The 20,456-nt window shown below is 44.6% G+C and overlaps 1 protein-coding gene across 4 annotated transcripts in view; it reads right to left on the reverse strand.

Moving 5' to 3' along the window:
• ARHGAP10 (Rho GTPase activating protein 10) overlaps positions 1-20,456 on the reverse strand; it is a 349,503-nt gene that overhangs the window by 257,858 nt on the left and 71,189 nt on the right. Inside the window, exon 1 of one of the 4 annotated variants that reach the window (XM_021100660.1) lies at positions 12,952-13,921. The exons of the other annotated variants lie outside the window; for them this stretch is intronic. Within the exon in view, the coding sequence (XP_020956319.1) occupies positions 12,952-12,997 (46 nt within the window). The 5' untranslated portion in view covers positions 12,998-13,921. Of the gene's footprint in view, positions 1-12,951; positions 13,922-20,456 lie in introns of those variants that run through there. 4 annotated transcript variants of the gene reach the window in all.

Here is a 20,456-nt window from a genome sequence, read left to right on the forward strand (position 1 = left end):
TGGGAACTTCCACATGACGTGGGTATGGCCAAAAAGAAAATAAATAAATAATAAAATAAAATGTATGCCTGATTCATATACTTCTGTACGTCTGCTGTCATTTCACAATGAAACTATAAAAATTTTTAAACTCTAAAAAAGTAGAGCCTGGCTATTTAGGCCACTCCAAAATAACTATTCTATTGTAATCCAGGCAAACATACAATTATTCCCAAAGATCTGGCCACACTGGTGTGATCTTGGCTCACACATGCCAAATTCACTCCAGACTGACAGGCTTCAAAAATGCTGCTCCAGCCCCCAGAAGGGCTCCTTCCCCACCCCCACGCCCATCCCCACTGGGCTGGTCCAGCTCACAGAACCCTCCTTCCCTCATCATCTTCCTTGAAACAGCATCAGCCCGCTGCCTTAAACCCCTCTCTCTTCCAGGGTGCTGAATCTACCTCAGAGCACCGATCACCTGACATTGCCTTATTTAGTCAGTATTTTCTTGGAGTTACCTACTCTTCTACTGCAGAATACCTTGTCCCTGAGGCAACAGCCAACAGGCTTATTCTTCCCTGTATTTCTTTTTTTTGTTTTTGTTTGTTTTTTGTTTTGTTTTGCTTTTTGTTTTTTGGTTTTTTTTTGTCATTTCTTGGGCCACTCCTGAGGCATATGGAGGGTCCCAGGCTAGGGGCTGAATCGGAGCTGTAGCTGCCAGCCCACGCCAGAGCCACGGCAACTCGGGATCCGAGCCGCCACAGCTCACGGCAACGCCAGATCGTTAACCCACTGAGCAAGGGCAGGGATGGAAACGCAACCTCATGGTTCCTAGTCGTATTCGTTAACCACTGAGCCACGACGGGAACTCCCCCTTTCCCTGTATTTTGAAACAAGGACCACACAAGGGTTTTTCTTTCTTAATCGACTTCATGCAACTATTTCCAAATATTAATAGCATATGGGCTCATTATCAATTTTAATAACTTTATCTTGCTGCATTTTGCTAGTGTTTGCCAGTTCTTGACTGGGTCATGCAATTGGCTCCATTTGGGTGCATATATGTGTAGACATCTGTGCATGTGTGTGTATATGTGTATGTTTATATGCACTTATTCATATATACTATCTTCATAATATATAAATGATTATATTATACACACATAACTATAAATACAGGTGTAAATTCCACTTTTCCCCTCCGGAATCATTTCTTTTTGAGTATTTTATCCAAAATTAGCAGATCAAAGGACCTTTTTATCTTTTGTCCTTTTAGGGCCACACCCACAGCATATGGAGGTTTCCAAGCTAGGGGTCAAATCAGAGCTATAGGCGCTGGCCTACACCACAGCCACAGCAACACCAGATCTGAGCCACGTCTGCAACCTACACCACAGATCACAGTAATGCCAGATCCTTAACCCACTCAGCAAGGCCAGGAAAGGATTGAGCCTGGCAGATACTAGTCAGATATATTTCCGCTGAGCCACTATGGGAACTCCCTCCAAGGCTATTTTAAAGATCGTGTTTTTTTATGGTCAGGGCAGGATACTATCTGGGAAGCTAAAACTTATATGTGTCCATTTTTCAGTGTTTATGTCATAACTGCTAATCTCATTAGTCAAAAGGATTTCTAACAGCATCCTGAATTTGGGTTCTATTAGACATTATTTCTCCCTAGGTACATAGCATGCTTTTCTCTCTTACCTCTGTGATAGGTATCGCAGTTACATCAATTCTTATTATTACTTCAGAGTAATCATCATTTTTTTCTCTGTTGACTTCTTTCTGGTGCTATTAGAGTTCATTATACAAAACCTGTATCATTTAAAATTTTGACCACGCAAACTCCACTTCCATTTTCTAATCACACATTTATCACCTTTACGGAGTACATTTTAAATTTACTCATTCTCCCATGTTGTTTCTACCTTCACAAGCATAATATACAATCCTAAGACAGTAAACTACATTTAGTGCAGTCCAGTAAATGAGCACAAGGGTGCTCTGGGCCAAAGAGAACGGTTTTTCTTCCCAACGTCATTGCACATGAAACTCAACCACTCTTGAAGTTTCGAGTTACACAAGCTGGCAACACTGCTCTACTGGAGAAGGAGGAGAAGGGCCACTAGATGGACCACCCTTACTGAGGGCCTACTCTATGCAAACGGACTGACAAATAACATTTCATTTACTCCTTAGGACTAGCCTGCAGGGTAGGTGCCCGTGTGACCTTATTTTACAAATGGGTTCGGTGGGTTCAGAGATAAGATTAGTGACTTCATCAAGGTGGCAGACCTCTTTAGACCTCTGGTGACATGTCCTGGAGGCAAAGGATCGACTCCTGCGTCTCTCAAGCTTCTACCAAGGTCCTTTCCATTACATCATTCTGACTTTTGGGAGATTTAGCATTATTCCCAGGTTCTTTGCCCGGATCTCAGCAGGTTATCTGAACAGCTGGAACAGAGAACCCTAACTAAATAGAAAATTCATTAGTGTGTGCCTCCGTGCGCCAGCCCCCTTTCCACCACCACCCAATCCTCTCCTGCCTCTAATTCACAAGCACTCTAATTACCACTGCTGTCCTGAAGCACTTTCAGGGCTGGCATATACTGATGGATAATGCCAAGCCTACATGCACACAAGAAGCAGAGCTAACTTAAAAGAGTTCAAGTGACTTGTGACTTGCACTCTTTCAAATGGACTTGGCCTTCAGAGTCTCCCACCCGGGGGGAGTTTTAGGTCTTCGATCTGCAGACAAACAGGAAAGAAACACAGGCACTGTAACGCTCCCCAGAGCTGGAAGCCGTTTGAATGATGAGGGGTTCTATTTGAGACCTGCTGAACTTGAGCTGCAGGACACCACGTAGAGAGATCCAACTGCAGTTTAGATCCAGGTTGAGAGAGCCTCCAGACACTGGTTGGAATTGTCCCTGTTTGCCCTTGATGGTTCAACAAGTGAGGAAATTATTTCTTACAGAACAGCCACCTATGGATGGTTTTCAGGGAGAATCACCAACCATTAGACACCTACAGGCCCTCGGGAGGGTGGGAAACCTCTCTATTTAAGCTGCTCTACTCCACGGTGAGACAGCTCTCTGGGTACATCACAGCCCCTCAAGTCACAAGCCTGGCCCTGACCTTGGCAAGAAGGTTTATCTACAGACTACGTCCTGTGACTTCTGGCCCCGTGAACCAAACACTAACTGGCACGGCTGAGGCAACGCGGCATCCTCTCCAATTCTGGGCTTGAAAAGAAAAACGAGGAGTTCCTGTCATGGCTCAGTGGTTAACACACCCGACTGGTATCCACGAGTTCGATCAGTGGGTTAAGGATCCAGCATTGCCATGAGCTGTGGTGTAGGTTGAAGACGCGGCTCGGATCCCACGTGGCTCTGGCATAGGCTGGCAGCTGCAGCTCTGATTGGACCCCTAGCCTGGGAACCTCCATATGCCGCAGGTGCAGCCCTAAAAAGATGAAGAAAGAAAAGAAAGGAAAAGAAAAATGAACGGGCAAGGTGCCTTTTGCCCTCATTACATCTGAAACACAGGATTCTTCACACACCATCCTGGAATCTGAAACCTTCTTCCCAAGAGGCAAACTGCACCAGGAAGCTCACATTCCTCGGCATGTAGAGACCCAAATAACTAGATTAGCAAATATGCAGAGGTGCTGCCAAGGGGAGCTCTGCCACCCATTCTGCACATCAAAACATGTCCCCCAGGCCTTCTGTGTTTTATTTAGGGAAGAACAGGGTACAGACTTGAAGAACTCAATGTCTTTCACGCCAGATTCGTGCCAAGGAAATAATGCTGATGTTACTCCAAGTAACTTGGAAGTGAAACAAAATTCCTCTGGGACCGCCGACTGGCTTCTTACATTCCTTCGTGTTTTCCCGGTCTACAAAACCGGCAGCAGCACTACGTACAAGAACAGCATTAAGGACTCTCTGGACAAATCAGAAATGAAAAGGAGTTCCCTTTTGGTGTGGCAGGTTAAGGACCTGGCATTGCCACTGCTGTGGCGCTGCTTTGATCCCTGGCCCGGGGAAATGCCGCATGCCACAGGTGCAGCCTAAAAAAAAAGGCAAAAAGAAAGAAAGAAAAAGAAAGTGACACATTTTGCACATTTTTAAAGGTGGTGCAAACATCTCATGAGCCCAAAATGCATTCCTGAGTTAGTCAAGGCCTGAAGGCCAAATCACATTGGAGAAGCAGCTTAAGGGCCAGCATGGCCTCTGGAGCTGTCAGGTTAAGGTCCTCCAGCCCAACTGGAGTGTCCAAGTAGAAAGTTCTTCTTAATCACAGAATAAGCACCATCTAAAGTCACTAGAACAGGAGCTCCCACTGTGGCACAGTGGGTTAAGAATCCAACTGCAGTGGCCTGGGCTTGATCCCTGGCCCGGCACAGTGGGTTAAAGGATCTGGTGTTGCTGCAGCTGTGCCTCAGATTCAATCCCTGGCCTGGGAACTTCCATATGCCATGGATATGGCCAATAACATTAAAAAAAAAATTTTTTTTAATACAAATAACAAAGTCACTGGAATGACATGAGCTGACAAATGTACAGGGTTAGAGAGACAAAAGCTGAGTCCACAAGGATGCAGATGCCTCAAACCAAATGCATAAACCTGGCCTCGAGACAAGTACAGCCCATAACAGACAACAGAACAAAGTGACCAACTCCCACGAGGAACACTTAAGAAGGGAGTGCCCTTGGCACCACAGAGAACCCCACAGGCGGGTCCACACTGGAGATGCCCCCCACCTCCCTCCCCGATTCCAGACCTCAGTTTCAGAGCACACCCTTGGCAAATGCAGAGGCCTCGCAGGCGAGGGTCTGTGTATGGGGAAGACCAGCCACAGCAAGCTGGCAGGTAAGGGTGCAGGCTGGTGACCACTCAGCCCACTGGTTTACAATCTGTCTTTGGCCACACATCTCCCTGTTCAAAGAGAATCTTATTGACCATGAGAACCAGGAAAACAGCTCCACTTCAAACACTGTATTTGTTTCCTATTGCTGCTGGAAGGAATTACCACAAACTTAGCGGCTTAACACATACACATGCATTCTCTTATATTTCCAGAGGTCACAAGTCCAAAATGGGTCTCTCAGGCTGAATTCCTTCTGGGGGCTCTAAGGGGGAGTCCACTTCCTTGCCTTTTCCAACTCTCGGAGGACACTCACATTCCTCTGCTCGCAGCCCCCAGCCACCAATCACATCACTCCAACCTCTGCTTCTGTCCTCACATCCTCCTTTAAGGACTACCCTGATTACGATGAATCCACCACGCTGTATCAGGATCACCTTGCCACCTCAAGATCCCTAACTTAATCCCACCTGCAAGGTCCCTTTTGCCACTTAAAACAACATTCAAGGGTTCTGGGAATTAGGAAGGGACATCTTTGGAGGACCATTATTCCACCCACCACACCTTATAATATCAGGCACTCTCCCATCCACTTTCCATTTATTGACTCATTTCAGTATCAAGGCCGGTTCTATCATCACACCCACTCGACAGAGGAGGAGACTGAGACACATGGGTTAAGCAACGTGCCCAAGATCGTACAACTAGTAAGTTGTGGAAACAGGAGATAATCAAAGCTACTCAGGTGGGAGTTCCCACTATGGCTCAGTGGAAACGAATCTGACTAGTATCCATGAGGATGCAGGTTCAATCCCTGGCCTCCCTCAGTGGGTGAAGGATCCGACATTGCCATGAGCTGTGGTGTAGGTTGCAGACACGGCTCAGATCTGGCATTGTTGTGGCCGTGGCGTAGGCTGGTGGCTACAGTTCTGATTCAACTCCTAGCCTGGGAACCTCCAGAGGCCGAGGGTGTGGCCCTAAAAAGACACACCAAAAATGCTACTCAGGTGGAGGCAGGAAGAAGGATTCTGCTGCATTGGTCTCCATCTCCCGAAGAGTGCTCCTCAATGAGACTGCACCCCACGGACCCCAATCTGAACATCACTGACACCACAGGCAATGAAAGCACAACTCTGGACAACTAGCTCGATTTCACACACCTGGTTCAAGGAGAGCTCAGTCAGAATCCAGGTTTGAGTGTAGAATCCAGTTTTAGAAGAATCTGATGAGGCACAGAATGACAGCAACAGGTGCCCCTGTCAGTGAGGAGTATGTGCGCCCATGGGCTGTGGGGTAAGGGGAAGTGCTGAAGCCTGCAAGAGAATATTCAGGCCAACACACTCCCAACCTCCACCTTCTCTAATTACACTTCATAGGAAACGAGAACAGCTGATGGGCCGACAAACACTGTAAATGACAAGACTACATGCTGGAAACCAGGATGGCTGACATTTCCGGAGAAGAGCCTAAATCTGAGCAACAAAGACTGGTGGTACTTGAAGCTTTAGCACAGCAAAGAAAACCATCAACAAAATGAAAGGACAACCGACTGAATGGGAGAAAATATAAGCAAATGATATAACCGACAAGGGATTAATAGCCAACATATGTAAACAGCTCATCCACCTCAAGATTAAAAAAAAAATCTGATTTCAAAATGGGAAAAAGAACTGAATAGATATTTTTCCAAAGACGACATAGAGATGGCCAACAGGCACGTGAAAAGATGTTCAACATGGTCAATTATCAGAGAAATGCAAATCAAAACCACAAGGAGTTATCACCTCACATCTGTCAGAATGGCTATCATCAAAAAGAACACAGATAACAAATGCTGGTAGGGATGGAGAAAAGGGAACTCTCACACATTGTTGGTGGGAATAGAAACTGGTGCAGCCACTATGGAAAACAGTGTGGAGATTCCTCAAAAAACTAACAATAGAGCTACCATACAAGCCACAGTTCCACTCCTGGGTATAAATCTGGAAAAAAAAAATGAAAACACTCTCAAAAAGACACATGCACCCCAATGTTCATAGCAGCATTACTTACAGTAATGGTAAGGAAGCAACCTCTGTGTCCATCAACAAATAATGGATAAAGAAGGTATGTTGCAAATATACAGTGGAATACTACTCAGCCATAAAAAAGAATGGAATTTTGCCACTTGCAACAAGATGAATGGACTTGGAGGGTATCATGTTTACTGAAATAAGTCTGACAGAGAAAAACAAATACTGTGCAATATTACTTATATGTGGAATCTAAAAAAAATAACTAGTGAATATAACAAAAAAGAAACAGACTCAAAGATATAGAGAACAAACTAGTAGTTACCACTGGGGAGAGGAAAGAGGAGGAGAGACAGACATAGGACACATGGAATATATACATACAGAAGAGAAGAGATGACTAAATGCTACAAAATGTTAAATACTTGGTGGGTCCAAGAAAGGGTAAATGGACGTTCACTACTCTATGCAATTTTTATAGTAAAGTTTTAAAAATAAAGTAGCACAAAAGAATAAAGTGATGTTTATTTATTAAAATGAAAGACACGAGAGCGTGTGTGCATGCACTCGAGTGTACACACACACACACACACCCCTATCAATGAACCCTTTTGTCCCCTCCTTCATCCCACCTACCCTCATCTCACCTATTCTTCCAGGAACCCAAGTGACCAGAATTCCAGCTCCCTGCTCAGTATTCCATCCCTTAACTATACACCACACCCGACTTTTCCTTACTTGCCGGGCAGCGTTCTAGGCAGAGGGAACAGAGCAAGAAACACATCGCACAAACTGAGATGAGAGAGGGAGAGAAACCAGGTTGGGGGGCGAGGTCTCGGAGAGAAGACAGAGAACAAAACAGAAATCAATTACTTAGGATGCTGGGAGCTGGCAGGTGCCACAGAGGAGAGTGAGGAAAGGTTATGGGCAGGGTAGGAATACACAGGGGAGGTCGTGCAGGTCTGAGCAGACCTCACAGAGAAGAGGGCAACCGTGAAAGAGGTGCCGGACAAAAGGACCAGGCCACACAGAGAACCGTGGAGAAGACTTTCCTGACAGAGGGGGCCATCGTGCAAGGGCCTGAGGCAGGACAGGGACAGGAAAGGACAGCAGAGCTGACCCTGGGGAGGCGGGGGGACAGCAAGAGGGACAGAAAACAAGGTCAGGGACAAGGAGAGCAGTTCAGGAAGGACTTGGGCTTTCATGATGAGCAAGACGTGGGGCTTCTGGAGCGTTGTGGACTAAGGAGGGAGGAGGGACGTGACCTGACCATCGTCAGCATCGCTCTGGCTGCTGTACTGAGAGCAGGCTGAGGACAAGACCACAGCAGCAGCAGGAAGACAAATCAGGCCACTGCTCTGACCCCGGGGAGATGGAACCGTAGCTCTTTCAAGAATTTCTGGAAACGGAGTTCCCAGCGTGGCTCAGTGGTTAACGAATCTGACTAGGAACCATGAGGTTTCGGGTTCGATCCCTGGCCTTGCTCAGTGGATTAAGGATCTGGCGTTGCCGTGAGCTGTGGTGTAGGTTGCAGACGTGGCTCGGATCCTGCGTTGCTGTGGCTCTGGCGTAGGCCGGCGGCTACAGCTCCAATTGGACCCCTAGCCTGGGAACCTCCATATGCCGCGGGAGCAGCCCTAGGAAAAAAAAAAAAAAAAAAAAAGAATTTCTGGAAACTGTGCCAACAACTGTGCCAACTCAGGGGTCTCAACCTATACACAAAAACTCCCCAGCGATACCCATCACCTTTACAGCTTAATGGCTTCAATGCCAAGAAAGCCTGGTTTTTAGGGGTAGTGGTAATGAGTGTTCTCCTTCCCCTGTTAAGAGTTCAACCATGTCCCCCAGAATTCAGAGGTTGGAGTCCTAAGCCAGGGTATCTCAGGATGCACCCCTACTTGGAGACAGGGTCTTTGAAGAGGACATCAAATTAGCATGAAGTCAGTAAGGCGGGCCCTCATCCAATGACTGACGTCCTTTAAAAAGGGGATGTTTGGACACACAAACATGCGTAGAGGGAAGATGGGGTGAAAAGACAGGGAGGAGACGGTCACCGACAATCAAGGAGGGTGGCCAAGAAACAGACAATTCCCTCTTAGCCTTCAGGACAAACCAGCTCTGCTCATACCTTGATCTTGGACTTGAACCTCGGAGACTACGTGACAACACATCTCTTGCTTCTGCCATCCCATCTGTGGCACTGTTTTGACAGCCCTAGCACATGAACATACTTTGTTTTTTCCTTTTAAGGGAAAACAGGGTAACTTTGAGATTTGAGGCAATATAGAGTAGATAAGAACACTACTTGCAAGTATTGTTTTCCAGAGCAGGGATTTAATAAGCTCAGTGACAAAACACAGTATTATTTAAACATTTCATTACTGAATACAGTAACTTGGCCAATAAAGTGGCTTCCAAAATATCCTAAGAAAGGGGAGACAGAAGGAAAAATAAAACCACATAGAGTGGATCATGTGAAGACAAGTTACCCTGTTAACCACCATATGCGCTTAAGCCCCAAGGTAAATATTAGCAGAGATTTAGACATCAGGTGTCCATCTGGCTTAATAAATAGAAGGGTTCCCACGCTTCAGCCACTGGAGTATCACCATGCCACGGCACAGACTAGACATTTAGTCACTAACCAAAGCCAGGAGTACTGTGTAACTCTCCCATTTCTCTCAAACACTTTATTTACTTAAAATAAAAAAAAAATTACACCAATCAAGACTCACTCTAAGGAGGAGCTAAAACCTCCTCACTTGTGCCCCAAATTAAACCAGGATCATGGCAACTAAAACAAATGCCACAAGAGGGAGTCCCCACTGTGGCTCAGCGGTAACGAACCCTACTTGTATCCGTGAGGATGGGGTTTTGATCCCTGGCCTCGATCAGTGGGTTAAGGATCTGGCTGTGAGCTGTGGTGTAGGTCACAGACAGGGTCCGGATCCCGGGTTGCTACAGCTGTGGCGTAGACTGGCAGCTGCAGCTCCAACTGGACCCCTAGCCTGGAAACTTCCATATGCTTCAGGTGCAGCCCTAAAAAGATAGGGTGGGGGGCACTGCCACAGGAAAAGCCTGACAACCTGCACTACCCATGCACTCTGCACAGCCCAGGGTGGTGTATGAAAAACAAGAGGATGTGACTGCTGCCCCAGGAAGTCCATGACCTCCGTCATTGCGTGTACACATAGGGTTCAGTGGAAGACAAACTCAAAAAAACACCAGAAACAAAGGACATCAGAAAAACACAGAGCAGGACAGGGGTTGAACAGTGTTCAAGAAAGTGAGTTAAATTTACATCGCTGTAAACCACAGGGGGACATGGAAGGAAGGCATCAGGAAAAATGAGGGGAATCCTTTAGATGGGAAGGAGGACTCATACGCTCCCTACCTTCTGGAAGCGAGCGCCTTTTGAAGGCAAGAAAGAAAGACTCAAGTCATGAGTGCAAAGGGCTGGGGGCGGGGTGGGGGGGTGGGGGGTGTGAGGTGAAGAACTTGTCTTGAGAACCAGCCCTACTGTCTGCCCTGGGATGCCCTCTGCCAGGCATAGGACCTGGCCCCTCTCTGAGTGTTTACTTTTCTTGCACTTTTTTTCTTTTTGTCTTTTTTGTCTTTTTAGGGCCGCACCTGCTGCGTACAGAGGTCCCCAGGCTAGGGGTCTAATCGGAGCTACACCTGCTGGCCTACGCCACAGCCACAGCAACCCGGGATCCAAGCCGAGTCTGCGACCTACACCACAGCTCACGCAACACCGGATCCTTAACCCACGGAGGAAGGCCAGGGATCAAACCCGCAACTCCATGGTTCCTAGTCGGATTCTTTAGCCATAGAGCCACGACGGGAGCTCCTTGCACTTCTAATTGTACGTTTTCTTCTATTTCTTATCCAATCTTGCTGTGGGTCCTGCTGCTCTGTCAGAGGGTCTGCGGCCAGGTCACCGCCTGGCAGGATCCATCCACTGTCCTCACGTTACCTGATAGGCATTCTTCCAACTTCAGTCCCCACTGCTTTTCCCATCTTCGTTCCCAAAGTAGAATTCTCAAGAGAAAACAGCCCACTTGTTTCTTTCCCACAGAAGGTCGTGACAGAAGTAGCGGTCCAGTGCCTCCCCCACCCCACCCCCATCAAATCGCCCAGAGGTCCTGTCCTCAGAGAGGCTGTGAGCAGAGCCCTTCTCCCTGGTAGGAGCTGTGCAACAGCCACCGTGAGTGACAACATGGGTTCAAGGCCGGCGAACACAAAATACATCCTTTGGGAACCCTGCCACACTGCTGCGGAGAATGCAAATGAGTACAGGCAGCCACTGTGGAAAACATTATGGAGGTTCCTTACAAAACTAAATTAGGAATTCCCATTGCAGCTCAGTGGTAACAAATGAACCCACCTAGAATCCATGAGGACACGGGTTTGATCCCTGGCCTCGCTCAGTGGGTTAAGGATCCAGCGTTGCCATGAGCTGTGATATATGTCTCTAGATGCAGCTCTGATTCAGCCCCCAGTCTGGGTACTTCCATAAGTCATGGGTGCTGCCCTAGTAAGTAAAAAAAGAAAAAGGAGAAAAAGAAAAAAAAAAAAAATAGAGCTACTAATATTCTCCAGCAATCCCACTCCTGGACATATATTCAGAGAGAACTCTTAATTCAAAAAGATACATGCACCCCGATGGTTCATAGCAGCATGATTTACAATAGGCAAGACATGGAAGCAACCTAAATTTCCATCAATGGATGAATGGGTAAGGAAGATACATAGATATACATACATACACAGTGGAATACTACTCATTAAAAAGAAGGAAATCTTGCTACTTGCAGCAATAAGGATGGATCTAGAGATTATCATACTAAAGTCAGTGAGACAAAGAAATATCATATGAGATCACTTACATGTGCAATCTGAAAATAAATGACAAAATGAACTGATTTACAAGACAGAAAGACTCACGGACACAGAAAACAGACAGGCTTATCAAAGAGGAAAGGGGTGGGGGAGGGATAAATCAAGAGTCTGGGACTAGCAGATACAAACTACTATATATAAAGCTAGATAAATAACAAGGTCCTACTGTATAGCACAGGGAACTATAGTGACTATCTTGTCATAAACCATAATGGAAAAGAAGATGAAAAAGAATATATATAAAAATAGAACTGAAATGCTTTGCTGTACCAGAAACTAACAAACACTGTAAACCGACTACTTCAATTTTAAAAAATAAAATTAAAAAAAAAATCACCTTTGAAAGACCAAATTATGTAAATCAACTATCTTTTTTTTTTTTTTCTTTTCATGGCTACACCTGTGTCACATAGAAGTTCCTGGACTAAAGGTGGAATCGGAGCTGCCGCTGAGGTCTACACCACATCTATAGCAACACCAGATCTAAGTCACACCTTCAACCTAAACTGCAGCTTGTGGCAACTCCATATCCTTAACCAGAGGCCAAGGATCAAAACTGCATCCTCATGGAGACAACATTCAGGTCAGGTCCTTAACCCACTGAGCCACAAATGGAACTCCACAGATCAACTATACTTTAAGAAAAAAAAATTTAACAAAAGTGTAATGGGCAAACAGAAAAAAAAGACCAAAATTATTACTAAGATTTTCCTATGTTAATACAGAAAATTCCATCAAAAAGTCTCTAAAGGCAGAAAACAGTCCACTGAAAAAATTGCAGCAGGCAGGGCCTGAGTCCATGAGATGGGCCATTTAACATAAGGAAAGAAATGCTAACACTCATCATTGACTAGAAAGTCGTTTCATGAAGTTCCCCTGTGGCTCAGCAGTAACGAACCCAACTAGTACCTGTGAGGTTTCAGGTTTGACCCCTGGCCTCGCCCAGTGAGTTAAGGATCCAGCATTGCCATGAGTTGTGGTGTAGGTCCCAGACAAGGCTTGGATCTGGCGTCTCTGTGGCTGTGGCATAGGCCAGCGGCTGTAGCTCTGATGAGACCCCTAGCCTGGGAACCTCCATATGCCCCAAGTGTGGCCCTAAAAGACAAAAAAGGAAAAGAAAATTGTTTCAAATCCAGTGCTTCCAAATGGTTCATGTGTGTGCAGCAACCACCTAATACTTACTGGCCCCTCCTATGTGCTGGTCACATGCATGCATTAGTTCCTTCATTTCTCACGCCACCCTCTTAGGTCAGCACTGCTCACCGCACTCTAGGGACAAGCACAAGAAGACACAGAGGGGCCGGAGAGTGTTAAGTGGCGTAGCCAGGATCTGAAGCCTGGAGTCAGCTTTCAGTCCAAAGCAGCACAATATGCTTCCTCACTGCAGGGATCAAAACGACAGATGCCACCGCCACTGGGCCACGAGACCCTTCCCTCACAACGCCATTATTAAACACACGCAAATGATCAAAATGTCTTTCTGGATGGGGCAGAGATATTAGAGGAGAGGTCAGGAATTTTCAGAAAAGGTTTTGTGGACAGCCCCTGGGAAGGGAAGGTTTCCGGTGGAGAACAGTGGGATGAGAAAGAGCCCAAGGAGGAACACACAGCCAGCAGGAAAGAGGAAACAAAGCCAACTCCGAAAAGCTGTTAGAAAACAAGTGGGGCAGGAGGCTGGGTTAGCAGATGTAAGCTATTACACACAGACGGGTTCATCAGCAAGATCCTAGTAGAGCACAGAGAGCTATCTATGGTCAGTGTCCTGGGATAAACTGTAACGGAAAAGAATGCTTTTTAAAAAGAGTATGCATAAATATATGCATAACTGAATCACTTTCCCATAGAGCAGAAATTAACACAACATTGTAAATCAACTACACTTCAACTAAAAAATCTTAATAAGAAATAATATATAAAAGGAGGTGTTGTATAAAGAAACAAGACTTGTGGTCCCCTTATAAACTCACTCAAAGCATGAGAAAGGCATGTGAGTGCCCACAAAACAGTGTGGAAGGTAAGCCCCCAACCAAAATCTTAACCAATGATTTTCACCCTTTTCAAAATAGTCTTCATTTAGTATATTTTACTTTGGGTTTTTTGTTTTGTTTTGTTTTTTGGTTTTTTGGGGGTTTTTTTTTTGGTCTTTTTAGGGCTGCACCCTGGACATATGGAGGTTCCCAGGATAGGGGTTGAATCGGAGCTACAGTTTCTGGCCTATGCCACCGCCACACCAGATCCAAGCCACATCTTCGACCTTCACCATAGCTCACAGCAACACTGGATCCTTAACCCACTGAGCGAGGCCAGGGATCAAACCGCATCCTCATGGATGCTAGTCAGGTTCGTTACCGCTGAACCACGACAGGAACTCCTAACTAACTTTTATAATCAGAAAAAAAAAAAAAAAAGCTAAAGCCGAAACAAAACTAAAGAATGGATGACAGTTGATCGTCAGGGCAGGCAGAGGTATAAGACAATGTGCCTATAATAGTTAATTTTACACGTGAACTTGACTGGGCCACGGGCTGCCTAGATAACGCATTAGGTATTATTTCCAGGCTTAGCTATGAGGTGTTCCCAGAAGACATCCCATTCCAACTGGCAGCCTGAGCAAAGCAGACGGCTTTCCCTATGGGTGGGCTTCATCCATCCACTTAATAAACACACACACACATAAATTTGACTTCACCAGCAATAAAAGAAAATTTTAAATAATAGCTTTTACGCTTGATGACCAATACTATTTTAAATCATGCAATTCCATGTTTGCAAGTATATGGGTAAATAAGCCCTTTCATATATTGCTAGGGAGAAAAAAAGGCAGAACCTGCACCCCGCCACTGTCACTCCGCTCCCTCTCCCCAAAAACAGAAGAGTGTAGGTCATGTGGCATAGCAAATCGACAATTTTGTTTGCGCCCATAAAAGAGATATGTGCAGTACTTCCAGAGAAAACAAGAGAGTTAGCGTAAGTATTGTTAATAACCAAAGTCCCAACGTCTGAACATGTGACACAGTTTACAAAGTAAGGTTAATAGTCCTTTGGTGAAGCCTTCTTCCAAAGCCCCTTGGCAAAAGAACAGCACAGTGAATGGCGAAGGGGTTCTGGAATCAGACTGATCCCACTAGTGCCCACACAACCGTGTCACTAGTGACCAGCGAGGTGACCCTGAGCAAGCGACAACCCTTCTGAACTTCAGGTTCTCACTGACAACTTGGAAAGAACACTGGATTTTCTGTAACAAATTGTAGCAAAGGAAATGAATGAATCAAAGATTACTAAATTATCCTGTCTGGGTGGCAGGGAACAACTGAACCATTGAAAAAAAAAAGAGAAGTTAAGAGAGGAAAAGCCAATTTTTTTAAAAAATAGAAATATAGCTGATTTACAATGTGGTGTTACTTTCAAGTTTATAGTAAAGTGATTCTGATATATATATTCTTTTTTAGTATAGGTTATTATAAGATACTGAATATTGTTCCCTGTACTATACAGTAGGACCTTGCTGTTTATCTATTGTGTATATAGCAGCATGTATCTGTGATCGCAAACTCATTTATCCACCTTCTCCCCTTTGGTAACCATGTTTGTTTTCTATGTCTGCGAGTCTGTTTTGTAAATAAGTTCATTTATATCTTTTTTTTTTTTTAGATTCCACATATAAATGATATCATTTGTCTGACTTACTTCACTTAATATGATAATCTCTAGGTCCATCCATGTTGTGGCAATTGGCATTATTTCATTCCTTTTTATAGCTGATATTCCATCTGTGTATATGTCTCACATCTTCTTTATCCATTCATCTGCCGATGGACATTTAGTTTGCTTTTGTAAACAGTGCTGCTATGAACACTGGGGTACAAGTATCTGTTCAAATTATAGTTTTCTCCAGATATATGCCTAAGAGTGGCACTGCAGGATCATCTGGCAACTCTATTTTGCTTTTGTTTGTTTTTGCTTTGTTTTGTCTTGTCTTTTTAGGGCTGCACCTGGGGCATATGGAAGTTCCCAGGCTAGGGGTCGAATCAGCTGGCCTACACCACAGCCACAGCAACACCAGATCCTTAACCCACTGAGCAAGGCCAGGGACTGAATCCTCATCCTCATGGATACTAGTTGAGTTCGTTACCACTGAGCCACAATGGGAACTCCCTATTTTCAGTTTTTTTAAGGAAGCTCCATACTATTTTCCATAGTGGCTGCACCAATTTACATTCCCACCCACAGTGTAGGAGGGTTCCCTTTTCTCCACACCCTCTCCAATATTTATTATTTGTACACTTGATGATGACCATTCTGGCTGGTGTGAGATGATACCTCATTGTAGTTCCGACTCACATTGATCTACTAAATTAGCAGTGTCGAGCATCTTTTCATGTGCCTATTGGCCATCTGTATGTAGGAAGAGCCAACTGAAGGTGAAGAAACAAGTAACTGCCTTTCAGATATTTCAAACAGTAGCAGATGAGTTCAACAGAAATTTGGAAAGCAGCCACAGATAAAGATCAAGGCCAGAGGTTCTGATCGTCAATGACCTGCAGAAGGGTGATTCGGGTGAAACAAAGACTGATTTTTAAAAGGAAAAAGAATGGAAATCTAGAGCTGAACACACACACACAAAATAAACCATGAAGGAAACTCACAAAAGGAGGAAGGGGGAGGCAGAAGAAGACAAGACAGAGAAAAAGCAGCAGCCAAAATGAAGTAACAGGATGTGCAGCATCAGAGAAGACAAAACTGAGAATCTTGACAAGTGCCAAATGTTTCGTCATGCTACGAGACTTGGCAAGAAGCAGTTCTCAGACAAATCATCCTGATTGGTGCTTTTCCTTTAACCCCCAGCATCCACTCTACCTTCAAAATCTGCCGTGAATCCACTCACTTCTCCATCTCCACTGTGAACACAGCCCTCCCATCCCGCCTCCCACGACCAAACTGGCTGGTCACTCTGCTTCCACTTGAAGCCCTTCAGCCCTGCATCCAAGCAGCAGCAAACCTTGACTAAAAATACAAATTGGATCTCCTTGGTCCTCAGCTAACATCCTGCAACATCGTTCCACAGTATTTCAGGAAAACCCAAACTCCCCTCCAAAGGTTCAAATACACTGCAGGACCTGGTCTCAGCTTACCTTCCAGCCTCATTCACCCCTAAGCTCTGTGAACCCCAACTTCATCAGCCTCCCTATTTCTAGGGGGAAAAAAAAAAGTCAAGTTCCTTCCTTCCTTGGGGGTCTTTGTCCACACCCTGCCTTCTGCCTGGAATCCTCTTCTCCCACATCCTGCTCAACTCAAGCACAACCTGCATTAGGATCCCCGAGCACCCTGCCAAGCTCCCATGGGCTCACCTCGGACCATGTGAATAACTGGGGCTCCACGGTTATCAGATGTACGCACATACAGCAGACGCGTGTAGCTGCAGATTATGCAATCCACAGTGCCTGACTTCAACTGGTTTCCATTCCACATCAGGAGGTAACTGAAAGGCCACACTAAGATGTATAAAGTGTAACTCTGAACAATGATCAAAGAGCCACATGCCCCAATGCGTATTTTCCATTTAATTTTGTATTACTCTTATTCTCAATTTAACGGTATTATCAACTCCCCCTTCCCCTGACCAAAATGACACACACGTACAAGCAAAGGAAAAGGAAAAGTATGGGCCCCTCATGAACTTTTCTGGCTCATTAACAACTCCCAGGTTACAGGTCAAAGGATCTTGAGCAAGACATCAGCTAACATCCTTCATTCAGCAAACTATGCCACAGAAAGTAAATTTATCACAAGGACAGTTAGCGTAGAAGGAAAGAAGGGGCTGAATCTGAGATGGAACCCTTTCAAAGAGAAATACAGGCTTTCATTTTTTCCACAGATGAAGACATAATATAAAGATAATCCTTATTAATGTAAGCACCTGGAAACCTTAGGAACAGATCTGTAAGTTCTGAGAGGTATCTTTGTATCAAGTCTGAACTATACCTCCACACTTGACCTTGACTTAACTCCTGGAGGGAGGCATTGAGTACATAGGTGTTCATTATCCCGTTTGCTCAACTTTTTTCAAAATTGGCTTTTTCAGTACTTTCTAATTTTTATTTCCTTGATTACAAGTATTTCTATGATATAAATTGCCATTAATGAACTGTCTTTATTTTCTACTCCAACAAGTTTGATATGTAATAATTTAGTTTTAAATATTTGTCTTTTTCGGAGTTCCTGTTGTGGTGCAGCAGAACCGAATCCGATTAGTCATCATGAGGTTGCAGGTTTGATCCCTGGCCTCACTCATTCAGTTAAGGACCCAGCGTTGCTGTGAGCTGTGGTGTAGGTCACAGACAAGGCTCCGATCCCTTGTTGGTGTGGCTGTGGCATAGGTTGGCAGCTATAGCTCTGATTCGACTCCTAGCCTGGGAACCTCCATATGTTGTGGGGGTGGTCCTAAAAAGCAAAAAATAAAAACAAATTTTTGTCTTTTTCTGACCTCACTTAGTATGATAATCTCTAGGTCCATCCATGTTGCTGCAAATGGCATCACTGCATTCCTTTTTATGAATGGGTAGTATTCCAGAGAGAGAGAGTGAGTGAGTGAGTGAGTGAGAGTGTGTGTGTGATATATACCACATCTTCTTTATCCATTCATCTGTCAATGAACACCTACTGAGGTTGCTTCCCTGTCTTGGCTATTGTGAACAGTGCTGCTATGAACACTGGGTGCATGTATCTTTTCTAATTAGAGTTTTCTCTGGATATATGCCTAGGAGTAGGAGGTTTTGTTTTAAGAAATAATACTCCCTGCATAAGTAAGAAAACGTTGAGGCACTATGTTTCATTGGGACCACATTTTAAAGGGACACCAGCAAAAACCAAACATTCAAGAAAATGTTGGGTCCAAAACCCCCATCAATTAAGATACAATCTGGGGAAAGCAGAATCATAACTTACATTTCTGAATGGTGAGGGACATTAATTAGAACAATTCTAAGCTCACCCTGCATGTTTTAAAAAGCCAATCTATGAAGAAGCTAAAGGGAACAGATCTGGTTTAGCGTAAAGCAGAACTTGCCAACTGCTGTACAGTGAGCTGCCTCAGTGCAGGCAATTATGACACATCAGCATCACTCCCTGTATTACGGACTCACTGCTGAGGGTCAGAGGTCAGAAGAGTGGTCCCAAAGGGATACAAACATTCTTTGATTCTAAGCCAATCAACAGTTGGTGAATTATTAGTACTAATACTACCTTCCTTTTAGCATCATAGCTCAGCTACATGCATCAGGCATCAGAGAAGGCAGGTTAGAAAATTGTCATACTGCATGGGATTTTTTTTATGAAACTTTACCCTAAATTCTAAACAACTGATTTTAGCATATGCATTGCCTATGTGTGTTTTATCATGAGCGATGGAAAAGTTCTCCAAAGGCCAACAGCTTTAATTCCCTTTTTTAGCAGAGATCAGAGATTTTAACTTTTCAACCAGACTACCTCGGTAGAAAAGGAAGAAAAGACAAAAAAGGCAAAGAGAATAACAAGTGCACAAGGGGGACAAGGAAGGCAGGGCCACTCCTTCCAGAGACCCCTATGTCATTACCCAAATGACATTAAACAGAGCCAGTGTTTAATTCTATTTATCATACCTCATTCATGCTGTGCCTCAGAGAAAGTCTTAGGGGAAGAAGGAAATGCTTCCCCTCTCAGATTGCCAAAGAGTTTTGGCATCAGTTCAGCTCTGGCCCTATTTTCTGTAAAACCTTGGTGACTTAGAGAAAAAAAAATTTATAGGAGTTCCCTGGTGGCCTTGTGGGTTAAGGATCTGGCATTGTCACTGCTGGTACCAGTTCAGTCTCTGGCCCAGGAACTTCCACATGTCACAGGTGCAGCCAAAAAAAAAAAAAAAAAAAAAAAAAAAAAACCACACAACCAAAGAGTTAACGTCGGGGTTTCTCCATTCCTCCAACTCTGCCATACAGGAAAAAGCTTCCTGGGGAAACAGTGCGAGAAGTATCGGATGTCTGCGGAGGTCAAAGGGAGTTTCTGTTAAAAAGCCACACAGACTGCTAAGCTAGGACAGAAATTTATGTGGGCAATGCCACCCACCTTCATTATGTTCCTTACCCACTCTGAATCAGAATATGAATGGTGATGAGGTAGCAATGGGCAGAACTTTTCTTTGCAAGAAGGAACATCTTAAAAGGTCACTCAGATGTTTTATAGTAAAACCACAGAAGGTCTGTTGTCTTAGACTTTATCAAAAATGATTAGTATTAAAATGGGGAAAAATACACAGCTTGTCTGTCATTCAATCTCAGTCAACATAATGTAAGACTGGATGCTCTTCTTGTATTCAGTTTGTTTGTTTTGTTTTGTTTTTTGCGTTTTAGGGCCGCACCCACGGCATATGGAGGTTCCCAGGCTGGGGGTCGAATCAGAGCTACAGCTGCCAGCCTACACCACAGCCACAGCAATGCCGGATCATTAACCCACTGAGTGAGGCCAGGGATTGAACCTGCATCCTCACGGATACTAGTCAGATTCGTTTCCGCTTTGCCACAACAGGAACTCCCTCAGATAGGTTTTTCATTTGGGGATTAAGTCCTTGCTGTCTTAAGGTTCTAAAGCCAGAATGCTTTAAGAGAAAAAAAAATTTATAGGAGTTCCCTGGTGGCCTTGCTAAAGGGAACTGCTAA

This window comes from Sus scrofa, chromosome 8 (genome assembly GCF_000003025.6).
Source record: "Sus scrofa isolate TJ Tabasco breed Duroc chromosome 8, Sscrofa11.1, whole genome shotgun sequence".
Taxonomy (NCBI): Eukaryota; Metazoa; Chordata; class Mammalia; order Artiodactyla; family Suidae; genus Sus; species Sus scrofa.